The sequence below is a fragment of the Fulmarus glacialis genome, unplaced genomic scaffold, assembly GCF_000690835.1.
Source record: "Fulmarus glacialis isolate BGI_N327 unplaced genomic scaffold, ASM69083v1 scaffold1803, whole genome shotgun sequence".
NCBI lineage: Eukaryota > Metazoa > Chordata > Aves > Procellariiformes > Procellariidae > Fulmarus > Fulmarus glacialis.
Window position 1 is genome coordinate 71,055 of NW_009200862.1, and position 19,260 is coordinate 90,314.

Here is a 19,260-nt window from a genome sequence, read left to right on the forward strand (position 1 = left end):
ATTTCACAGCTCTGAAGTAAAGGAGGTCTGTATTTCACAGTTATGACAACATAGCTGTCAAATATGGCTTTTTAAAGTGTTACATATGAACCCAGACAGTTTTTATGGTAGCATTTGTTTCAGGGGGCAATTTAAGGTGAGCCTTGAACAGTCTGGAATTCAGCTACTTGAGAAACTGTCTTTCCCACTATTGTTAGTTATAGCTATTAAGATCAGCTTCTAGGTGCTTTATGTCAGGTCTCCACCCAGCTGTGGTTGCCGCTGTCTGCAGAAGAATACCTGTGTTTGGTTTCACTGAATAATATGTTGCTCCATGTCAGTTCACATAGAACAGGCATTTGAGTTGTTTATCTGTTGGGCGGAATATAGTAGCTGCTTCTCACAAAAGATATAATGGGGAAAAAAAAAAGGGCTCTTAAAAGATTGTGAATGGCTACTGTGTCGTGTTTACAGTGTGAAGGATGTGGGGATATGCAGCGTAGTTTCTTGTATAACATGCTCTGAGATGTTCTGATAAGCTCTGGCTTTGCCTCCACTCACTCAGCATAAGACTGTATGACTTCTATTCAAAGAAGCTATAATAATTTAGTTTGATCAGGAAATTTAGTAGAGCATGGTTCTGTGACTAGCCAGGCTAGGTCACTGAGGACCTTAAGCTAAGTGTATCAGCTTCTCTGATAGTTTAGATACAACAGTGGTGTCGCACTCATTAAGTAAGAAAGCACTTTCATTTCACATGTTGTAAACAAGCATTTCAGATTATGCCATGTGGGGGAAAAATTTATATGCGCACTGACCCCTTTTACCAGGTTAAATATGATAAACCTAAATATGATGGCAGTAGTTAAACCCACTGATTCTTAGCTAAATGATGACAATTTCCTAGGGAAGTTTTAGGGCTTACCCTAGAAGATACTCCTGTAGTCTTCAGAAAGCACTTCTTTTTAAGATGCACTATTGCCATCAACAGATGCCTTGAGCAGGCGCATAGTATCACGGTGTCTGCCATGCAGCTGAGCTGTTCTGAAAACATCATTAAGAGGTTTAAATATGATTTCGATGTGCTGAGCATTCATGAATGAACACCACATTCCCTGTGTGACCTTTTTCCAGAGTTTCGTAAGGTTTTTCCACTTCTGAATTTGTGATTGTAATATTTCATATTAAAATTGTGACCAAGAGGTGCCACAAAAAAAAGGCTCAGATCCAAAACTGTTGTGTTGATTGGCTTGAAGTAATATTTTTCATCAGCTATCTCTAGAGGCTGAGAATAGCAAGATAGCTTTCTGTGGTGTCGTACTATAATAATACATGTTTCAATCAGCAGAAATTTATTAGCACCTTCTTCAAGCGTTGCAAAGGAGCACCATTCTTTTATATGTAACAGAATATTTTCTTAAATGCTGGTATGCTAGAAGTTTAGAATAACTTAGTATTTTCTGTTTGGCAGTGAAAATTGTTGAACATCTCTACATACCATTAAAATAATATTTTTGTTAGTCCTGAAATAGTCTCAAATCAGCATGGTCGCTGCCCTGCTGGACATCCTTCCCTATGAATTAGGGGACTTGATTTTCCAGAGCTGCTTTTTAGCAGCAATTAATTTGCCTCATTTTTAAAAAAAAAAAAAAAAAAGCAGCCTGAAACTCACCTGCCTGTGACCTGACTTTGATTTCTCCAGCTCTGAGGAATCTTGAGGGTGGTTGAACACAGTAACAGGTTGCCCAGAGAAGCTGCAGAGACACCATCCATGGAGACAGTCAAAATCCACCTGCATGCAGTCCGAAGCAACCAGTTCTGGTTGCCCATGCTTTGAGGAAGGGCATTGGATTAGATGATCTCGAGAGGCTACTTCCAACCTCATCTGTTCTGTGATTTTTATGAGTTGTTGCACACATAATAAATAATTCTGAATTATTTACATCTAAAGAGGATTGCTATTGATGAGCTTCATTCTTATGTACTTGTTGGTCATGTCAAAACCTTTAGGCTTTTCCTGCTTGTTGTGCATAAAAGTTTATGTAGCAGGTGGCTTTGATTTGAGTTGTGCAGTTAGAAATGATAACAGATTTCCTCTCTGCTCTGTTTATCATATGGAAAAATTAGCTATGCAAATGACATAGAAAAGCAGGAGGCTGAGCCCATAGTCCTTACGTAGCCTTACAAGTTTTTGACGTAATTCTGTGATAGTATTCGAGTGTTAAGAGCTCAAGAGGAACTGATCTGCAGACAAAAACATGTCTAAGGAAGCTGGTAGGAAAATATGAATGAATATCTCTTCTCTGTCCTTCACCCCCAAAGATATTAATTGAGATTGTTCTACATTTAATTGACTGTGCAGCTTTACAGTAGCCACAAGATTTATGGGTTGCATAAAATTGTTGTAGCAGACTGTTATATTTAGGCAGAAGTTGGTTTTCCTTATTTTATCTGGCTCTTCTGTTTGAAGCTGTTCCCTTTTGTTGGAATTGAGGTATTAATTGCAGTGGTTTGCTCTGCTTTTCTCAGAGCCAACACTTCAGTCCTTAATGTGTGTTTTTCTCTTCTTTTTTTTCTGACAAGAGTTGTACATATGGCTGCCATGATAATTTAGCTAGATACAACTCTTTTTAAAAACGTTAGCAGTCTATGGAGGGAAGGCAGTTGGAAATGAGGTTTTTGGGAGGAGGATTAATTGAAGACTGCTTTCTCTCTTTCTTTTAATTTCTCTTAAGATTGTTAAAGCTGTTATCACAGTTTTCCATGTTGGAATTTTTAATTAGTTCTATGACTTTGGGATTTATATGTAGATTTAGGCTGAAGTGCTCAGCCTATGCCGAGATGTCACATATAAAAATGGATGTGCAGCCAAATCTTCAAAGCTGTTCTGCAAAATTGGAGGCATTTAGCACTGGGTGAGTCAAGTTGAGATAATGGTTTACAGTATACAGTTTTATTTCTATTAATTGTTCTATTAATGGTGTTTTTCCTGCTTTTTGTTTTTGAGGACTGCTTTGCTACGTCTGGCCATTAACCTTTCCTTGCTAGGACTAAACGTCAAGGAAGCAAGAAAATACGTCCTAGTTTATAAGCAGAAGTGTGAGGCTGGGAGGCCTATACACTAGGAAAACAATTTTGAATAACAACACATAAGGAGACTAAGCATGAATCCCCTCTGCTACAGAATCTGTTCCTCCTATGTTTCCTTCCAAAATGAGAAGCCAGATGCTCAACTGATAAATATGAAGTATAATGAGAATAGGAAAGAATTAGAAAATGCCAAAGGTTTTGCCTTTGAAGTGAGGAATTTTAAAACTGATCCTAGTTGAGAATTAAACACGCATATTCTTGAAACTGTTACAAATTGCATTTGTCTGGCAAATCTAATCTTGCTTGGCAATGTCTGAGGAAGATTAGCTTTGAGAAATGTGACAGAAGTATCTGCTTCAGTGGGGGTGATTTTGCCAACTCTTGAACATTTGTCTGAGAAGACAGACTCAGGCTAAATTTTCTTTGACTCATCAGCACATGCAGTAAACAAACATAAAATGTAAAAGGTCCAATTTCAACTTTGGAGGAAGGCATATTTCAGCAGTCGGGTTTTTCTTCCCCTGTATCACAACTTGAATCACCTGTGGAATGGGCAGTGCAGCATCTTCCATTCTGTGGGTGGCTCCAAAGCTATTCCGTCTCGTGGAGGGTGCTTTGGGAATGCCATGGATAACGTGCTCTGTAGTAGCCCTACATAAGCCATTCGGTTTGTGTCGAAGTACTCCTTCGTAACTAGTGCAATGGAAAATTTCAAAGCAAGCGTTCAGCTGTATAGCTTCTCGGTGCCAGAGATTCTCTAATATATCAAAGTTGTAAATGTGAGGCTAGATAGTTTACATGATAGTGATTTATAACTGTTGACATATCCTCTATTCAAGCTGTGTGCTATTCATGTTTGTGTTTGTTTTTAATGGGGAATGTTTAAAAATGGATAAATATTGCTTTTGTCTGGTCAGAGATTTAGAGGGGAAAAACAATACTTATAAAGGATGTTTTGTTTTTAGACACTGTTGAATCCTCTCTCTTTTTTCTTCCTAAGAATAAAAAACCCCCACCAAAATCCAGCAAAAAAAGAAAGAAAACCCAACTGTGGTTGTTGCAGTGAAGCCAAACTGAAATCTATTTATAAGTGACCATGCGAGATGTACAGTGTGATTGCATTCAGTCTGTGTCTCCTGTGCCCTCCTCTGAAAAGCGTAATAATTTCTGGCATCTGTGAAGCAAAAGATGGTTTACAAATAACGGCTTTTGGACTTTACAGTTAAAAATGTATTTCAATATGTGCATATAATATATATGTAAATATTTGTTTTTTATCTGCTGCAGCTCTTACTTCTCTGATACTGTTTTATTGCGTAATTTTCTTAATCAGAAAATAAATACACATTATAAATGCATCTTTGTGTTTTCTCAGAAGTATAGCATTGCAGTTTGTGTAATGGTAAGTGTAAGCTACAGGAAAAGTACTGCTAGGAAGAAGGTTATTAAATCTGTAAGTGAAACACATGTCTTAGCTCGCTTGTGTCTCAAGTCCAGTTTTGCTGTTCGTGTATGTGTATTTACATTTACACTATATATGTTTGAGCGTATGAAGTAATGTATGTATGCATATGTGTGTATACACGTACACAACTAAATGAAGGAATATGTATTTGGACACTGTTGTTGTAACTCAACTCAGCTGTTGAATTACATAGTGGGGGACTGGGAAGCATGATGGAAAGAAAATCACAACGGAATGGACTAGTGGTAGCCTATAAGAAGCAAGATGAGTAACAGTGGGCATTCTTAGCCATTTAGTATCCTAACAAAATGCTATTTGTAAAAATAAAAAATACAGAAAATTAATTGCATAACATATTACTACGACTGAAGTAATGGAAATAAGAGAAGAAGTGAAAGACAAAGAGGCTTAGGTAAATGCTCCTTCCAGAATATGTTACTTTCGGTGACTGTGACAAAGCCAGTGGCAATGGAAAGCATGATCTAGTATCAGAATTTGAACAAATTGCATTTTTATTTGGTTGATGGTGCAGTTTCTCATACTAGGTACAGGACTCTTCTGCCAATTGTGATTTGTTAATCCCATCCAGAATTCTGTACAGCAAACTACCATTGTACAACAGTGCAGGAAATACTGGAATTGCACAGTAAGCAACAGGACTATATTTAAGAAATTATAAACATTCTGCAGTTACCTACTAGTCAAATGTAAGGTATTAAAGGTATGTCCAGTAGACAACAAAAACACGTACTTGTTATATTTTGCTCAGTTACTGCATAAGTGTTCTGGTTGTAGTTACGTATTTGCAGATTGTTAACGTAATTAGAGCTGTCTAGTTGAATTGTTAAGCAACTAAACTTTTCAGCAAATAAGTAAATACTAGCTTGGTGGTTTTGAGTTAGTTTCCAGTTCCCTTGTTTAGACTTAAAACTCAAAATTGTCGTCTTACACAAACATTTGCAGATGGGATGAAAAAAAACCAAATGGATTATTTTATTAAAGAACATTTCCATTAAAATATTTGTATGAGTGGATAAAGTTCATTCTTGCAAAACTAACATTCTCTTTTCAGTATAAATCTTAGAGTAGTAAGTAGAGGTATGAAACTTTATGGCTTCCTGCTGTGTTGGTTCAAAAAAACCAACCATCATTTTAAAAATCAAACTATATCAGCCATCAGTCATCTCTGAGCAGGATGAGGCCTATCTAGTGCTTATTTAACCAATACATAAAATCTTGTAAGGAAATAATCTACAATGGAAGTAGAGTGACACTGTTTCTTAAATATTTTCATCATAGTTTCCAGTACTTGGACATCTTGAAAGCCCTATAGTATTGAATGCTACTACATGTTAGATGTTAATGTGTTTTACGTTACCTTGTAGCATAGAAATAATTGTCAGAGCAGTAAATAATTTAGAAAAATTGTAAAACACTTAATGCTTCAGAGATTTCATTCAATGTATTTTTGTGGCATAGCAAAAGAAAAATGTTAAAATTGTTTACAGGAATACTGTATGTAAAAAGTATTTCTTCTAGTACATTATTCTAAAAGCCCTTTATGAGAGTCCCGTTCTCCAGGGTGTCTCAAATAAAAAAAAAAAGGAAGAAAACCAGGACTGATGCTGAATCTTGGTATGATACTACTATGATATTAGTATGATACTGGCACATTTTAAGGTTTTTCCTAGCAGAGCATACTTGTCACATGTGCTGCAAAAGTGTCATTGATAGATAGCCCCAGGTTTTCTTCCTGATTCCTAAAAGGATATATGCTATCTAGTGGTACATTTACCTGCTAGTGATGTCTTAATCTGCAGGAAGACCCATGCATAGCATTAGTCTCTGGTCCACTGTATTCCACTTCACCTTTTTAGTACAGAATTATTGACATTATTAGTCTCTCAGTATCACTGACACCAAATGCCTTAAAAAAGTCATGTTTCAAAAAAAAAAAAAAAAAAAAAAAAGGTATTTGAGTGCTTTTATGCTTTTAAAAAAAAAAAGTTCTTTTTACTTGTTTTTTGCCTCTTAAATTTATAAGAATCCTTTCCCTGCAGCCAGAAAACCTAGAAATGAATCTATGATATGTCTACTTTGAATGCAAGTTGTTATCCTCTTGAAATCATGCAATGGTTTTCCTGGTGGCTGTCACTGTTACCCGAAGATAACACCAAGGTGTCTTCCTTTTTGTAGGGGCATTTTCAGAAGGCCTTACTTTGCAGTGTGAGGTAGTGTTTAAATTCATTTAATTCAAGAAATCAACCTGCCATTTCGAGGTTAAAAAACAATAATTCTAGGCTCAAGTGTGTCAGTACGAATTGTAGATGATGGGTCTTGAAAAACAATGGAGATACCTCCTTTATTTATATGATAACTTCAATCTACAGGATGGGTTTTCAAATGTATCTTGGTGGTGGTGGTGGCAGTAATAGTTCTCAGCTACACAGGTGCACAAAAGAAAGTGTTCACCTTCTTAGGAAATGTATGTGGTTTTGCTGTGATACGAGTTTTACAGTTGCAGAATCTTTAATCTAGATTCAGAAGATGTTTTTTAAACATGCTTTCTCAGAGACAAAAAATTAGAATTTGTAGCAAATCTACAGGTGAGCAATGAACATGCATAAGAATATTAACGTATAAATGATCTGCATCTGCTTACTGACTGCATTAGGTTTCCACAGGTTTTAAATATGCATTGTTGCATGGCCACTGGCATGAGATATACACACATAATAAAGCTGGATTTTTGTCTTTTTTTCAGAGGGTTCGCAGAGTTCAGTTTCAGCTTCTAATGAGATCCAGCAGAACCAGCCACAGGCACTACACTATGCACTAGCCAATGCTCAGCAGGTTCAGATCCACCAAATAGGAGAAGATGGACAAGTCCAAGTAGTATGTACTCAACTTTTTCTAAATTATTCCATTTAGACAATCTAGATTATTGCAAACTTTGCTTCAGTTGAAATTTAATACTTATTTTGAAAAAGTGACCTATCATCACTTCTTAAGCATGATTTTCAGAAAATAAATAGTGAAGGCTTATGAAAAAATTTTTAGAGTTATTTGGCAAAAATCTTCATGCAGGATTTGCTCACACAATTGTTTCAAATAAATGCACGTTCATTACTGTATGTAGAATCGACTAATCTCTACCTGGCTGTTTGCTTGCCCATGCCATAATAATAATAGCAGACCTACTAAGCATATGATTTACACTTCAGAGGTAGTTCTAGCTATGACTTTCAAAACAAGAATGCATTTATTTATTTATTTTAATTTTAAAAACCCTGCATTCGCAGGCATTTTTGAACATCTGTTAGCTGAATCCTTTACAGGTGTATAAGTAAAAGTTATAAAGATTGACATTTTTTAAGCCTGAGACTCCTACTCAGGCTATGATTATTTTTATATATGGTTTTCGTGTACTCTGAAAAAACTCACCTTGGCTTTAATTCATGTGCGCCACAGTTTGACTACAAGGATTGTTTTAAATTCAAATTTTTTAAAAAAGTGTAAGAAAATAATGAAATAATGGATTGTGTGGCATTTCCTATGTGCGGCATTCAGAAATAGTGAATTATATCTGCACACTCATTCTTTTGTGGTAGAAACCTGAGAATTTAATGTGTGAAATCTGCCTGCTATTAGTTTTCAAAAACTTCAGGCTTTGCCGTTTACAGCATTGATGCATGGTCATATAACATAGAAACTTTTTCACTGATGGTATTAGTGTTTTGAAGGTACCCAGAAGTCTAAGTATGGGCCAGCACTCAACTGTGCCAGGCAGTGTCCAAGCACAGAACAGAAAGAAACGTGCACAGACATGTATGTACCCGTTCTGCATGTTGATCACATAAGCCCACTTTCCTTAGGAACCAGGCTAAAGAAACAGGTGGAAATGGGCAAATAAACAAGAATTCTTGAGAGAGATTAGTCAACATGATAAACTGTAGTACCCAGTGGTCTGGCTGTTGCAAAGGTTTTAGTCAACGCCATTACAAAGAAGTGTCTGAAGTATGATAATGAAGCATCTTTGGTAGGTATTTATAGTATTCTCTCCTCAAGTAAGAGAGGCAGCGCAGGAGAGAAGGAGCAAATGTGCCCAACTGAATAATTTACACGTAAAGAATGAAAACTCTCTATCTCTGTCACAGGGAATACTCAAGTCTGGTTATGTAGAGCTGCAAATAGTCAGCGTGGAAATGGTGAAGTTGCTCAGAAATATGATGAAGAAAAAAGGGCTATGAAGGACTGATGCTTTTGGAATGTTATCAAAAAAGACATGTCTGTAAGACCTGCTGAAGCTTTACTGGAGTAGCAGTAGAAGAATCAGAGGAGAAAAATGTCATGGAAATTGGGGGAAAATTTCAAGATGTGCGGCACAGTGTTGAAGGCAGCTGGCAGAGCTGTAAGCATTGCTTAAAAGGAGGACTTAAATACTAGCCAGGGTATTTTTTAAGGAATGCATAGAAGTGGAAGGGGTTTGAGATGAAAGTGATTGAGAGGAACTCCAGACAGCAACTGTAAGAGTTGTGGAGAGGAAATTGTGTAGAGAGCACATTTTTCCAAAGTGAAAAAGGTTGCTTATAAAGTAAGAGAAAAGAAAGAGCTGGAATGTGGGTGTAAGGGATGCTAGGAACCATTAGCTGTGAGATTCAGATGGGGCTGGAAAGTCTGGGCCACCCCTTTCATTGTCCCAAAGGCCTTGCCCTTTCCTGTTATGTACCTGGATACCATATGACTTAAATGGAAGTTGAAGAGCTAATCCTGGAGAGTGATTGATTAACAGAACTAGATCCTAAATGCTTTGAGTTACTATTCTCAAACTTGGAAGAGGACTAAAGAGAAGTTCAATAAATTAACTTGCAAACTTTTTTCTCCCTCCTGTCAGTTGAGAGCATCCTTGGTGAAATAATGCTCCTTCTGCAGGAACTGGGTGCAAAGGTTCCATTTCCATTTCATTTTGCCATAACTTCACAGTATTACCGTGTGAATTAATTTGTCTTTTGGTTTCCCTATGTATTTTAAAGAGCGTATCTTCTTAACTTCTGTATAGATCTTTTTATGAGATTTAATTGATGATTGAAAAGTATCGTTCATGTCTTGAAAGACAAAGTAGAAGGGAAAATTATATTAAATACATGGATATAATAGACAAAAGGTTTATAGATGTAAGTGATGAAAGTTTGCCTCGTTCAAAGATCTGGACCTGTCAACTATCCTTTAAATTGATTGGGGAATCTGGGAAAGATCCACTACGACCCACAACCACTATCTAAATGTTGTCATAATTTGTCAAACATGTAAAGGGTCCTAAGTTGAAACAGATGAAAGTGGTGTTGCTTTTTCGGTTCTGGGGAATGATACATATAGATCAGGCTAAGAGTCATTAGTAAGGTAGTAGTTGTTGATACTAGATATGTTTAAAAAAACCTCAGTACTGAATGGAATTTTTGAACAAACTAAAAGGACTGTCCTTGACGCCCAGCTATGTATCTGCAAAAGATGAGTGAGCAGTTCTTTTTTGTAATGCTGCATGATACAAAGGTAAATAAAGTCACCTTCTCCCCCCTTCCTTTAGTCAGAAAGGATTGCTTATATTTGAAAACACTATAAATGGATCTTTTAAATTTTCAATGCTTTTTCCTGGGAGCCCTGAGAGCTTGGATGTTAAGGAGGGAAGGTGATTCTAATCTCAACGTGGACTGGGCTGTGCTCTAATTTTATATACAGTCCCTATTGTCAGAGTGATACTTTCAGTATGTTTTTTCTCCCTATAAATAGACAGTTTCCTTCCAAAGGAAATGAAACTGTTTGAAATAGAGGGATCTGTGTTTCTTTGAAAATCACATGCAATTGTTCTTGTGTTATAAAATAAGAAGAGCCTTTGACAGAATTCCAAATGATTATCTTTAATCTCTGTCTCATGCAGGCATATTAAAATGAACACAAAGCCTTATAAACCCTGAAGTAGGTTATTTAGAATCCAATCTCCCTTCAGGTAAATCACAGTGGCAAAGACTTTGCTAGGTTAGTCAGGATGCACAAGGAATTCCGTCCACTCCCTTATCCATGTTTTGATCAAATGGTAGGCTTGATACCATTCTGAAGTGGTGGGTATGGTCAGCAATACAGTGTGTTAACATTATTAAAATTGTTAGGGCATATTCTCCACTAACATAAACCAGTGTAACTGCATTCAAATTAATGACTTTGGGCCAATTTATAGCATCTTGAGAGATAGTCTTTAGCATGGTACTGTACTTCATCATAACTATGTGAATGTACAAGGATATATGGATACAGATACTTTTTAAAACCTCACTCTTAGTGAGTAGTTAATCTTGGCGTATCTGTTTTAAGAACTGAGTTTCCAAGGTCTTTAAATGGGATTAATGTTTCAGGCACAATGCTAATCTACCAAAGCAAGTTAGTCCCGTGCTTTGTATATCAGTCAAAAATGCAGATACTTTGTCTAAAGAAATGCACTTCATAAATGTTATTTATTATTATGCCTATTTTCTTTCCATTTATGTGAAAATGAACCATTCTTTCTTCAAAGTCACTCTGCTTATAGTTTGCTTAAAAAGATGGGGAGATATGGATGCACTTTATTTTTTTTTTACAGCTATCTTTAATGGTTTTCATTGAATAAGCATTTTGCTTCCATATATTAAGCTGTATTGAATGCAAGGTAATAGCTTTTTCATCTAGTTATGATTTTCTTCTGATGCTCCTTGGTGTTTTCTTTTGTTGCGGATCCCACAGGGCCATCTCCACATAGCCCAGGTTCCTCAAGGCGAGCAAGTCCAAATCACGCAGGACAGTGAGGTGAGCCAAAAGTTTGGGTGCCCGTGGAGCAGATATTGGCCAGAACTTAGGGCCCCGATTCTAAAACTGTACCTCTGCTACAGAGATCTGCTACAATACGCTACAATACACTTCTGCGGGTAGAAGTGAGAGCATGTGGTGGAGCCAGGATGAAATGTGCTTTAAGGCAGTAAATGCAATATGCTATTTCTGTCTCTATGTTTTGGTTTGGTTTGGGTTTTTTTCCTGTCTTGACCAGTCAAGACAGCTCTGTATGTGTGTGTTACACTAATGATTGTTATATATGGCTGATGGTCTTCATTGGAAATTTAGTACTTACAGAGTATTACAGGAAACCAGCTTAGGTGCTTGCATGGCCGTTGAGAAATGAAATTATTTTAGTTAGGTTTATGAACTAAATGTGTTCAGAATACTTCAGTGTCTTTAATTGTGGGAACTGTTGAACAGGAGTTGGAGAAACCTTCAGATGCCATCTAGTAAAGATACATTGCAGAATGAAGTGAACTTAACCTTTGTTACTGATGAAGTAATCTGGCACTGCAGTATTTGCACTTTGTAATTTTTTCCATAAAAATAGTACAGTAGAATGGAAATGGATAAATCCAGTACTGAACCCTCCAATTTTGACTTTTTTTTTCCCCACTCAGGCAAAACAGCTATTAAAGGCAGCTGGATTTACATGAGTGAGAGTGCTATTGTTGGTTATTTAAGAATGGATAGAGACTCCTAACTGCTAAAACTGCTGTTCGATTTCTTGTGTACTTAGTTTGTTACATGAAGAAGCAATAGCAAATTAAGGTTAAACATAAATGCAGACTACAATTTTAATCTGTATGATTTCCCTGTAGAGTTTTTTTACTCAATGTTAATCTGCTTGTGGGTTAGTTTAATCCATTTCCAAAGTACCCTAAATCACATCTCATAAACCACTTTTGGTGTGGAGGAATACTGTTAACACAGGGAGCTATTGTAGAGTAAATATTATTGTAAATATTATATAAATATTATAGTTAAAGGCAGTCTCCTTTGAAGAGCTTGTCAGACCTAGAGAGAAATAAGAAAGGATCAAAATGTTCTGGGTCTAAAGGAATGCATAGTGTGCCACAATAAAACTGAAGCAGTTCTTGGGTAAAGAGCCACTGAAAAAATTATGATTCAGCAGATACTAGTTGTAATTGATCCTGAGGTTCAAGCACACCCCCCGGTGTCCATTGGTTTCAGCTGAAGTTCCTGTACATAAGACTTTTAAGGACTACATTTGTCCATGACAGATCAAAACATCTGGTTTTAAATTTATTACAATGTACACAGCTTCAAATAAGAGGAAGTACTGCCAGTAAGAGAAAACGCAGAAAACATGCAAATCAAAGAATTGGTATTTTTTTCCTCAAAGAAATGTGCTATTTCATTGTAAGTCTCTGTGTTTGGGAAGCTGTTTTTTCTTAATCTAAGTGCACTTTTGAAAAGACACCTCTGCATATATAAGAACAAGAACTTCATTTTGTAAAGATACTGCTTTCCTTTTTAGGCTTTGTAGCTACAGTTTCCTTTAAAATACTTCACATTATTGAGAATTTTTTGTAATAGATGTAATTCGTGTAATAGAACTATGTTGGTCTTTGGTATGGAGTTTTGATAAAATAAAAAAATCTGTTAGCACAGGCAGTAACCTTATAACAACAAATAGTAAATAGCACTCCATACATGTAGAAGTGTTATACTGCTAATTCTAGTTTAGTAAGGGTTTGACTTAAATTTGCAGTTTTATATAAATAAGGAAAAACAAAAATCTTACCGCAAAAACCATATAAAGAAACTTTGCATAAAAATACTGTACATTATACAGTAACTTTGAAAAAGCAAAACATGCTGATGCTGAAAAACCTCCTTGCTTTTTAGTCTGTTTATCCTCTGTGGTTAAAGTGCTGACCATAGAATTGCAGCTGGATTGCCAAAATAACCCTCAGCAGAATTTCCTAAATTAATAGATTTCCTTAATATTGAAGTTGTTTAATAATGAGATGAGAAACAGGCCTTTTTCAGGACAGAGCAACTTTTTAAATTCCAAAGTTGTGTTTATTGTCAATGCTTTTATTTTACAGGGAAACCTGCAGATACATCAAGTTCATGTGGGTCAAGATGGGCAGGTAGGAACAGAACTGACTTTTAAAGAGCATTTGATTTTGGTCTTTAAAATTAATGTTGCAGTTGGAATGATCTCACATTATTAGTGGCTGTTTTAAAGAGCAAAATCTGTTCTGGTCTTTCTGTTTAAATAAACACCTTGCAAAACGATAAAATGTAAGCTAAGTATTTTGTCAATGAACTCAAAGTGCTTGACCAAGCTTATTTCATTACTTCTGCAAGATACTTTATCCCTGTGTTTTATACCTTTTTGTCTTTGGCCTCTTGACTTTTACATTTACTAACTGGATTGATTATATTGTGTACAGCGTGTTCTTTTCTCTGTTATCAACTGTCACTATGGCCAGATGTGGACTGCAGTCAATGCAAACCTAAGAACATTTATTGCTGAGGTTTAAGCAGCTATTTTTTCATTATATGGTTGTCTTGGGAGAAACAGATCTTTCACATCTGCTTTTGTTCTTTTTGATAAGATGGCTTTATTAGGTGCTTATGCATACATGAGGTAAGAAAAAGCAGCTTTTACTTTGAGTGATGAGTCAATAAATGATTAAATTAGCAGAATTTCCATGTCAGGTGTCAGCAAAATTGCTAACATTTGATCTCAGACACAATTTACTAAATGTTGAGCTATATTAAAATATCCACAGCACAAAAATATTCCTGTAAGAAGCTTTCTAGCCAGGCCACTTGAATAAATGTGTTATGAATTTTTTTTGTTCCTGTTGAATATTAATAAGTTGTGAGACATATGGCTAGAACTTGAATACTGCTGTGAATTGAAAAGGCTCAGATCATGAAGGTTCTCAAAGGCTTTGAGAAGCTATCAGTACCCTGAACTTTTGACCACATACAGTATTTGTGTGGGAAAGCAATCTAACTTGTATTTAGAAAATAAAAATAAAAACCCCACTTTAAGTGTTCTTTACTGAGACGTTAATCAGAAGTACTTTTGCAGAAGTGAGACTAGGAAAGGTGATTTTTTTGAGACGTGTCAGAACCTTTGTTTTAGTACTTACTGTTCTTTTTTCCTTCTTTGTGAAATACTGCTGTCCAAATTACATCTTCTTAAAAGACTAATATTGCATGGCATTATGTCTCTCCAAAAGTGGCATGTAGATTAAGTTGCTTTTTTTTAATTATAGCCTAGTACCATTATTTTTCCCCTTGAAATATCTATTCATAATAAGTATTCCACAAATTGCATCTCTCTTTCTTAAATAGAACCAAAATATATAGTTTAAAACGTTGTTGCAAGTTCATGCTGTTTTTAAGGCAAATGCTTGGATGACCATATTTTCCTGAAACACCCTATGTTAGGCAGGGAGAGGTGAGTTCTTTCATACATCAGTAGCATTCAGCCGTGTCTCATGCTAAAATAGTCATGGAGTAAAAAACTGTAAACTCTAGTGTAGTAAAAAAACTTCCAAACTCTAAATGTCTATAAGTGGAGTCTTGCTGATCATCTGAGCAGTTGTATTAGTACATGCAGAATAAGGCTACGCATTAGAAAGGTGTTTTAAAAGTATGTGCTTGTAAATGTGTGTGTACATGTGTCTGTGCATATATATGGATACATGATACATGTTTGCTGAAGTGTGTGAGAGCACACGCAAGATAGGGAAACATGATTTAATTGATTTTTTTGTTGTTTTGTTGAAATCAACATCAGCTTATCTATATAACGGCATCTGTACTATTACAGAGCATGTCATATTTTCATTGGGATAATCTTGGTTCTGTATGAGTGGTTGTGGCTGTATGTGTATATGTAGCAAGTCCGTTTAGCGTCTAGTTTTTGGGTTTTTAACTAGCTATACTCTGGGCCCTGCTTTTAAACTTTCCTTGAAAATAAATGGTGAAATGCTTGGGTTTTTTTTCTTCATGCACTCAGCTGCATTTTGGTGCAAAAGAGTGACTGTTGTGTCCTGAGAATCAACAGCCAGGTGTTGTCACACTTCAGCTGGGATCTGTGCAAATTCACGGGAACCCTGAAGCTCTTCCAAAAGTATTTGCTTCTTAACTATTTTCCAGTGGACCAAAAAATAGGAGCAAGCAAATATTTAGGGGATTTTTATCTCCATTCTGCATTAGATATTGAAACCTTCATCAGCAGTTTAAGCCATGTGGGCCTGTTTTGCACTAAAATGGATCAGTAGCACTCACATGATTCCTTGCAACAGTTCTGTGTGTGTTATGTGAGGGGGTAGAGAGGAGGTCTGTGGCTCAACTGGCTTCTGCCCATCAGCTGATCTGTGTTAAGCGACCATTTTTTGAGCTATTAGCTCATAAAAATTGCAAAGGAAAATGAGTTAAACTAAATTGTGGTTTAAGAATGGAAGTTGAAAGTAACACATTTTCCTTGGCATTTGTAGTGGGCTAAGAGCACAAAAACCTGTCATACGATATGGTTCAATGGTAATGTAAGTCATAACAATCCAGTAGCTTGCAATCATGTGTACATGACCTGTGATCAAAGAGACTTCTGTGGTTTTCCCACCTGTCCATTACTTTTCAGGAAAGTGGCTGTTTCTTCCATGTTTTGAACTCTAATGCATGCTGCCAAGGGACACTGAAGAATATTGATAATAAGGAAAGTGAATAATGTGGCACTTCTGAGACTTCAGTTATTGAATATTCTTAGCTCACTAGTATATACTTACTAATGGTACTAGGTCTTAGCTTGGCTACTAAATATTCCCTTTGAAAATTCATCTCATGCTGCTGTTTTCTACATATTACTGTACGCTTAACAGATGCTAGGTATTCTCTCTGTTCAGGTGAGGTTTAGTACTGCTGCCTGATGCAGACTTTAACTCAGAATCACAAGTAAACGGTTTACAAGAAGCTGGGGCTGCAAAGCATGGAGTTGTTAACTTCATATGAACTAAAGCAAAAAATAGCATAAACCTACTGTGAAATTTTATCAGTAAAATTTCCAGGGTGATAGATACATTTTAAGCCTCGTAATACTAGTAATAAATACTAACTTCTCTGCATAATGCTGCCAGTTGTTGATTTTAACTTTCCCCCCCCTCTTGAATTGTCTGTCCTGGTAGTTGCACTGAATTTAGATCTTATTTTTCTGGCATCATCGTTCATGGAACTAATGAAATCATGCCAAAAAGAACGCTTTCTACCTACACATGTGTTTTATTAGCTGAAAGTTTCATATTTCAGTGCACGTTTAATAAAATACCAAACTGCAAAAATAATTAGCCTTTGTATTAACTAACACTGGAAGCCGTGGACCAGTGGGAATTTTTTTGGTCTCTGCATTTTATACTTATGAATTACCAGAAGTTTTCTAATTTGTCTCTTTCTTTCCTCTGATTACCTGCCCTCCTTTCTCTCTGACTCCATCCTTTTCTTCCTTTGAGCTTCAGCGTTCTGCATCCCAGGAGGTGTTCAATGTGTGTCCTGCACGAAACATGCTGACGTAGTGCCACAGTGTTCAGAAATATACGTGGGGTATAAAGAGGCAGAACAGGACAATTTCAGTAGTTTGACATTCTTGATTCTGCATTTTAGACATTCCATTTTGTACATCCTCTCAGCCAGCATTTCTCCAATTTAGAAAATAATTAAAATGACACCAGGCAAATGGTCTTCAACTAATAGCCTTAGGTCTTAAATTAAAAAGTTAATGCACTTCAAAGTCTGAAGTATGATCATACGTATTCCTGGAGAGCTGACAATTTGTTCTGCTCAATGAACAAAAAATTAGTAAGACTTAGCAGTATTTAGTTCACTTAGTATCTGTAGGTAAGTTAGAAGAAGTGGGAGAATCCAGAACAAACAGCATGTATGATAGGTTTAGCAGAAAAAAGCTAGCCAGTGTAAATTGCTTTTGTAGTATCAGTCGTCTTAACTGTGTGCATATGAAATAAACATGCAGAATTGCTTCTGCTACATTACATTTTTCAAAAAGAAACTTGGCATCTTACATAGTTGTAGACACAGTGTCTTCCAGATAAGTTTGTAATCAAAGAGGTGCGGGAGACCCATCCATAACTGTTCAGTTACGTATATGTAGAGAGAGTGGGAATCACATTAATAACACATTTTTCTGCTGCTCAATGAGATATTTGTATGGAGCAGTAATTGCATTATCTTTTTTTGAACTTCTACTCTGACCTTGCTGCTATGGGCTTTATGGCATCTCTGAGGTCTAGGAGAGTTCAGATACAGGGCTGTGGAGGTAGCTCACCAAGTAAGCTTTAGAAAAGCATCCTCATATGTGTAAGAATCGTATGAGAGTATGTAAATCCGTGATCAGAAGAGATATTCTTGGAAAATTGCCGTAGTGATGGAGAAAATATGGCAGACTTCAGTGCTGCGAAGTAGCAGCTAGCTGCTGTTGGGCCTGAAAGGTTAGAATATAGACGTGTATGAGAAATAGATCAGTGAGAGTGTGTCTTTAATGTCCTCAGGAGGAGTATGAATCTGATGTCTCGTTCAGATCTGTTTTCAATACACATAGTACACCCTGTAATACAGCTCAGAAGGAGATATGACCTCATCACCTATGTTTGAAACATCTGTCCTATTTCTGTACTCTGCTGTAGTCTGAAGTGAAGGGCAAGCTGTTAAATCTTAGAGGAATGGAAAAGGGGAGAAATGGTTCCAAATGTTCAGGGGAAAAAAACCCTATTCTAGTAATTCCACATAATATCCAGTGAATCTTGCTTATGACTGGATGAAACTGAAATGAAAACAGGTATGTTTGTGGAGGAAATTATTTACAAACCTATGGGACAGTCTTAAACCAACTCTTTTAACATCTAGTTTTTGTATCTCTGTTTATCTCCCTGATCATTATTGAGATATTCACACCTTTCTTTTCAGTGAGGGCACCACATTTTTTTGAAGTCCAATTTAATCCGTAACTCAAGCATGATTTTTAGTTAAACAAAAACGTGTTGACATATTAACTCAGCTTCTGCTCACTTTTATGCATTTTGCAGATGTCATTTTATTGGGAAAGAAACTGTTTAATATATTTTCTGAATATGCATTTTAATTGCCTTTACTAAGCCTTTGGAATAGATACTGCAGGTTCTATCAATATTAACAACTTTAATAATAATAATAATGATAATTATAATAATGATAATATCCAAAACAGAGGAAAGAACCATCTTCCACAGTTCTTAGTTTTCATAGAATGCATCTAAATAAAAAGTTCTAGATTTAAAATTACTAAAATTCTTTATTCAAGTCCCTCAGTCAGGAATGAATACAATGTAGGAGTTCTTTTCCTGTCCCTAATTTTTAAGCAGTAGAGGGCAGTAGTATTAAGATGATTGTCAGTTACTTTCTCATGAAAGCTTGAAGAAATGAGGAGAAAATTTGAAGTGCAAGAAATATGCTGCTCCGATATCAACCTTGTAAACTGTCGTACCGTGGGGACAGAGACACGTTCACAGCGTGAGTCTTTCTGCATGCATTGCTGACATAGGGTCTGTGTGTGCACGCGTGTGTGCTTGTGTGCAAACGAGAGAAAGGAGGAAGACCTTAACTTCTGCGCCAGCTGTTATAGTAGATTGAAAAGGCTTTTTCTTGTTTCAGCACATCTGCTTTGAATAATATGCACGGAGAAACAAACAGGATTGTTAGAAGAAAAACAACAAAATTAAAAAGCCAATATAGTACAGCTGGAACTTAAAAACTGCTTGTATGGTTTTGAAAAAAAAAAAAATTATTTCTAACTGATACTTCTTCAGTAATAGGTTGTACTAAAGTCT

General features: G+C 36.2%; 1 protein-coding gene across 2 annotated transcripts in view; it reads left to right on the forward strand.

Annotated features, from left to right (window-relative positions):
• The window catches only part of BANP (BTG3 associated nuclear protein), a 138,326-nt gene that overhangs the window by 56,641 nt on the left and 62,425 nt on the right, over positions 1-19,260 (forward strand). The window contains exons 8-10 of one of the 2 annotated variants that reach the window (XM_009573734.1): positions 7,299-7,429; positions 11,306-11,368; positions 13,471-13,515. In XM_009573734.1, the coding sequence (XP_009572029.1) occupies positions 7,299-7,429; positions 11,306-11,368; positions 13,471-13,515 (239 nt within the window). Of the gene's footprint in view, positions 1-7,298; positions 7,430-11,295; positions 11,369-13,470; positions 13,516-19,260 lie in introns of both variants that reach the window. The other variant, XM_009573732.1, reaches the window with a different exon arrangement.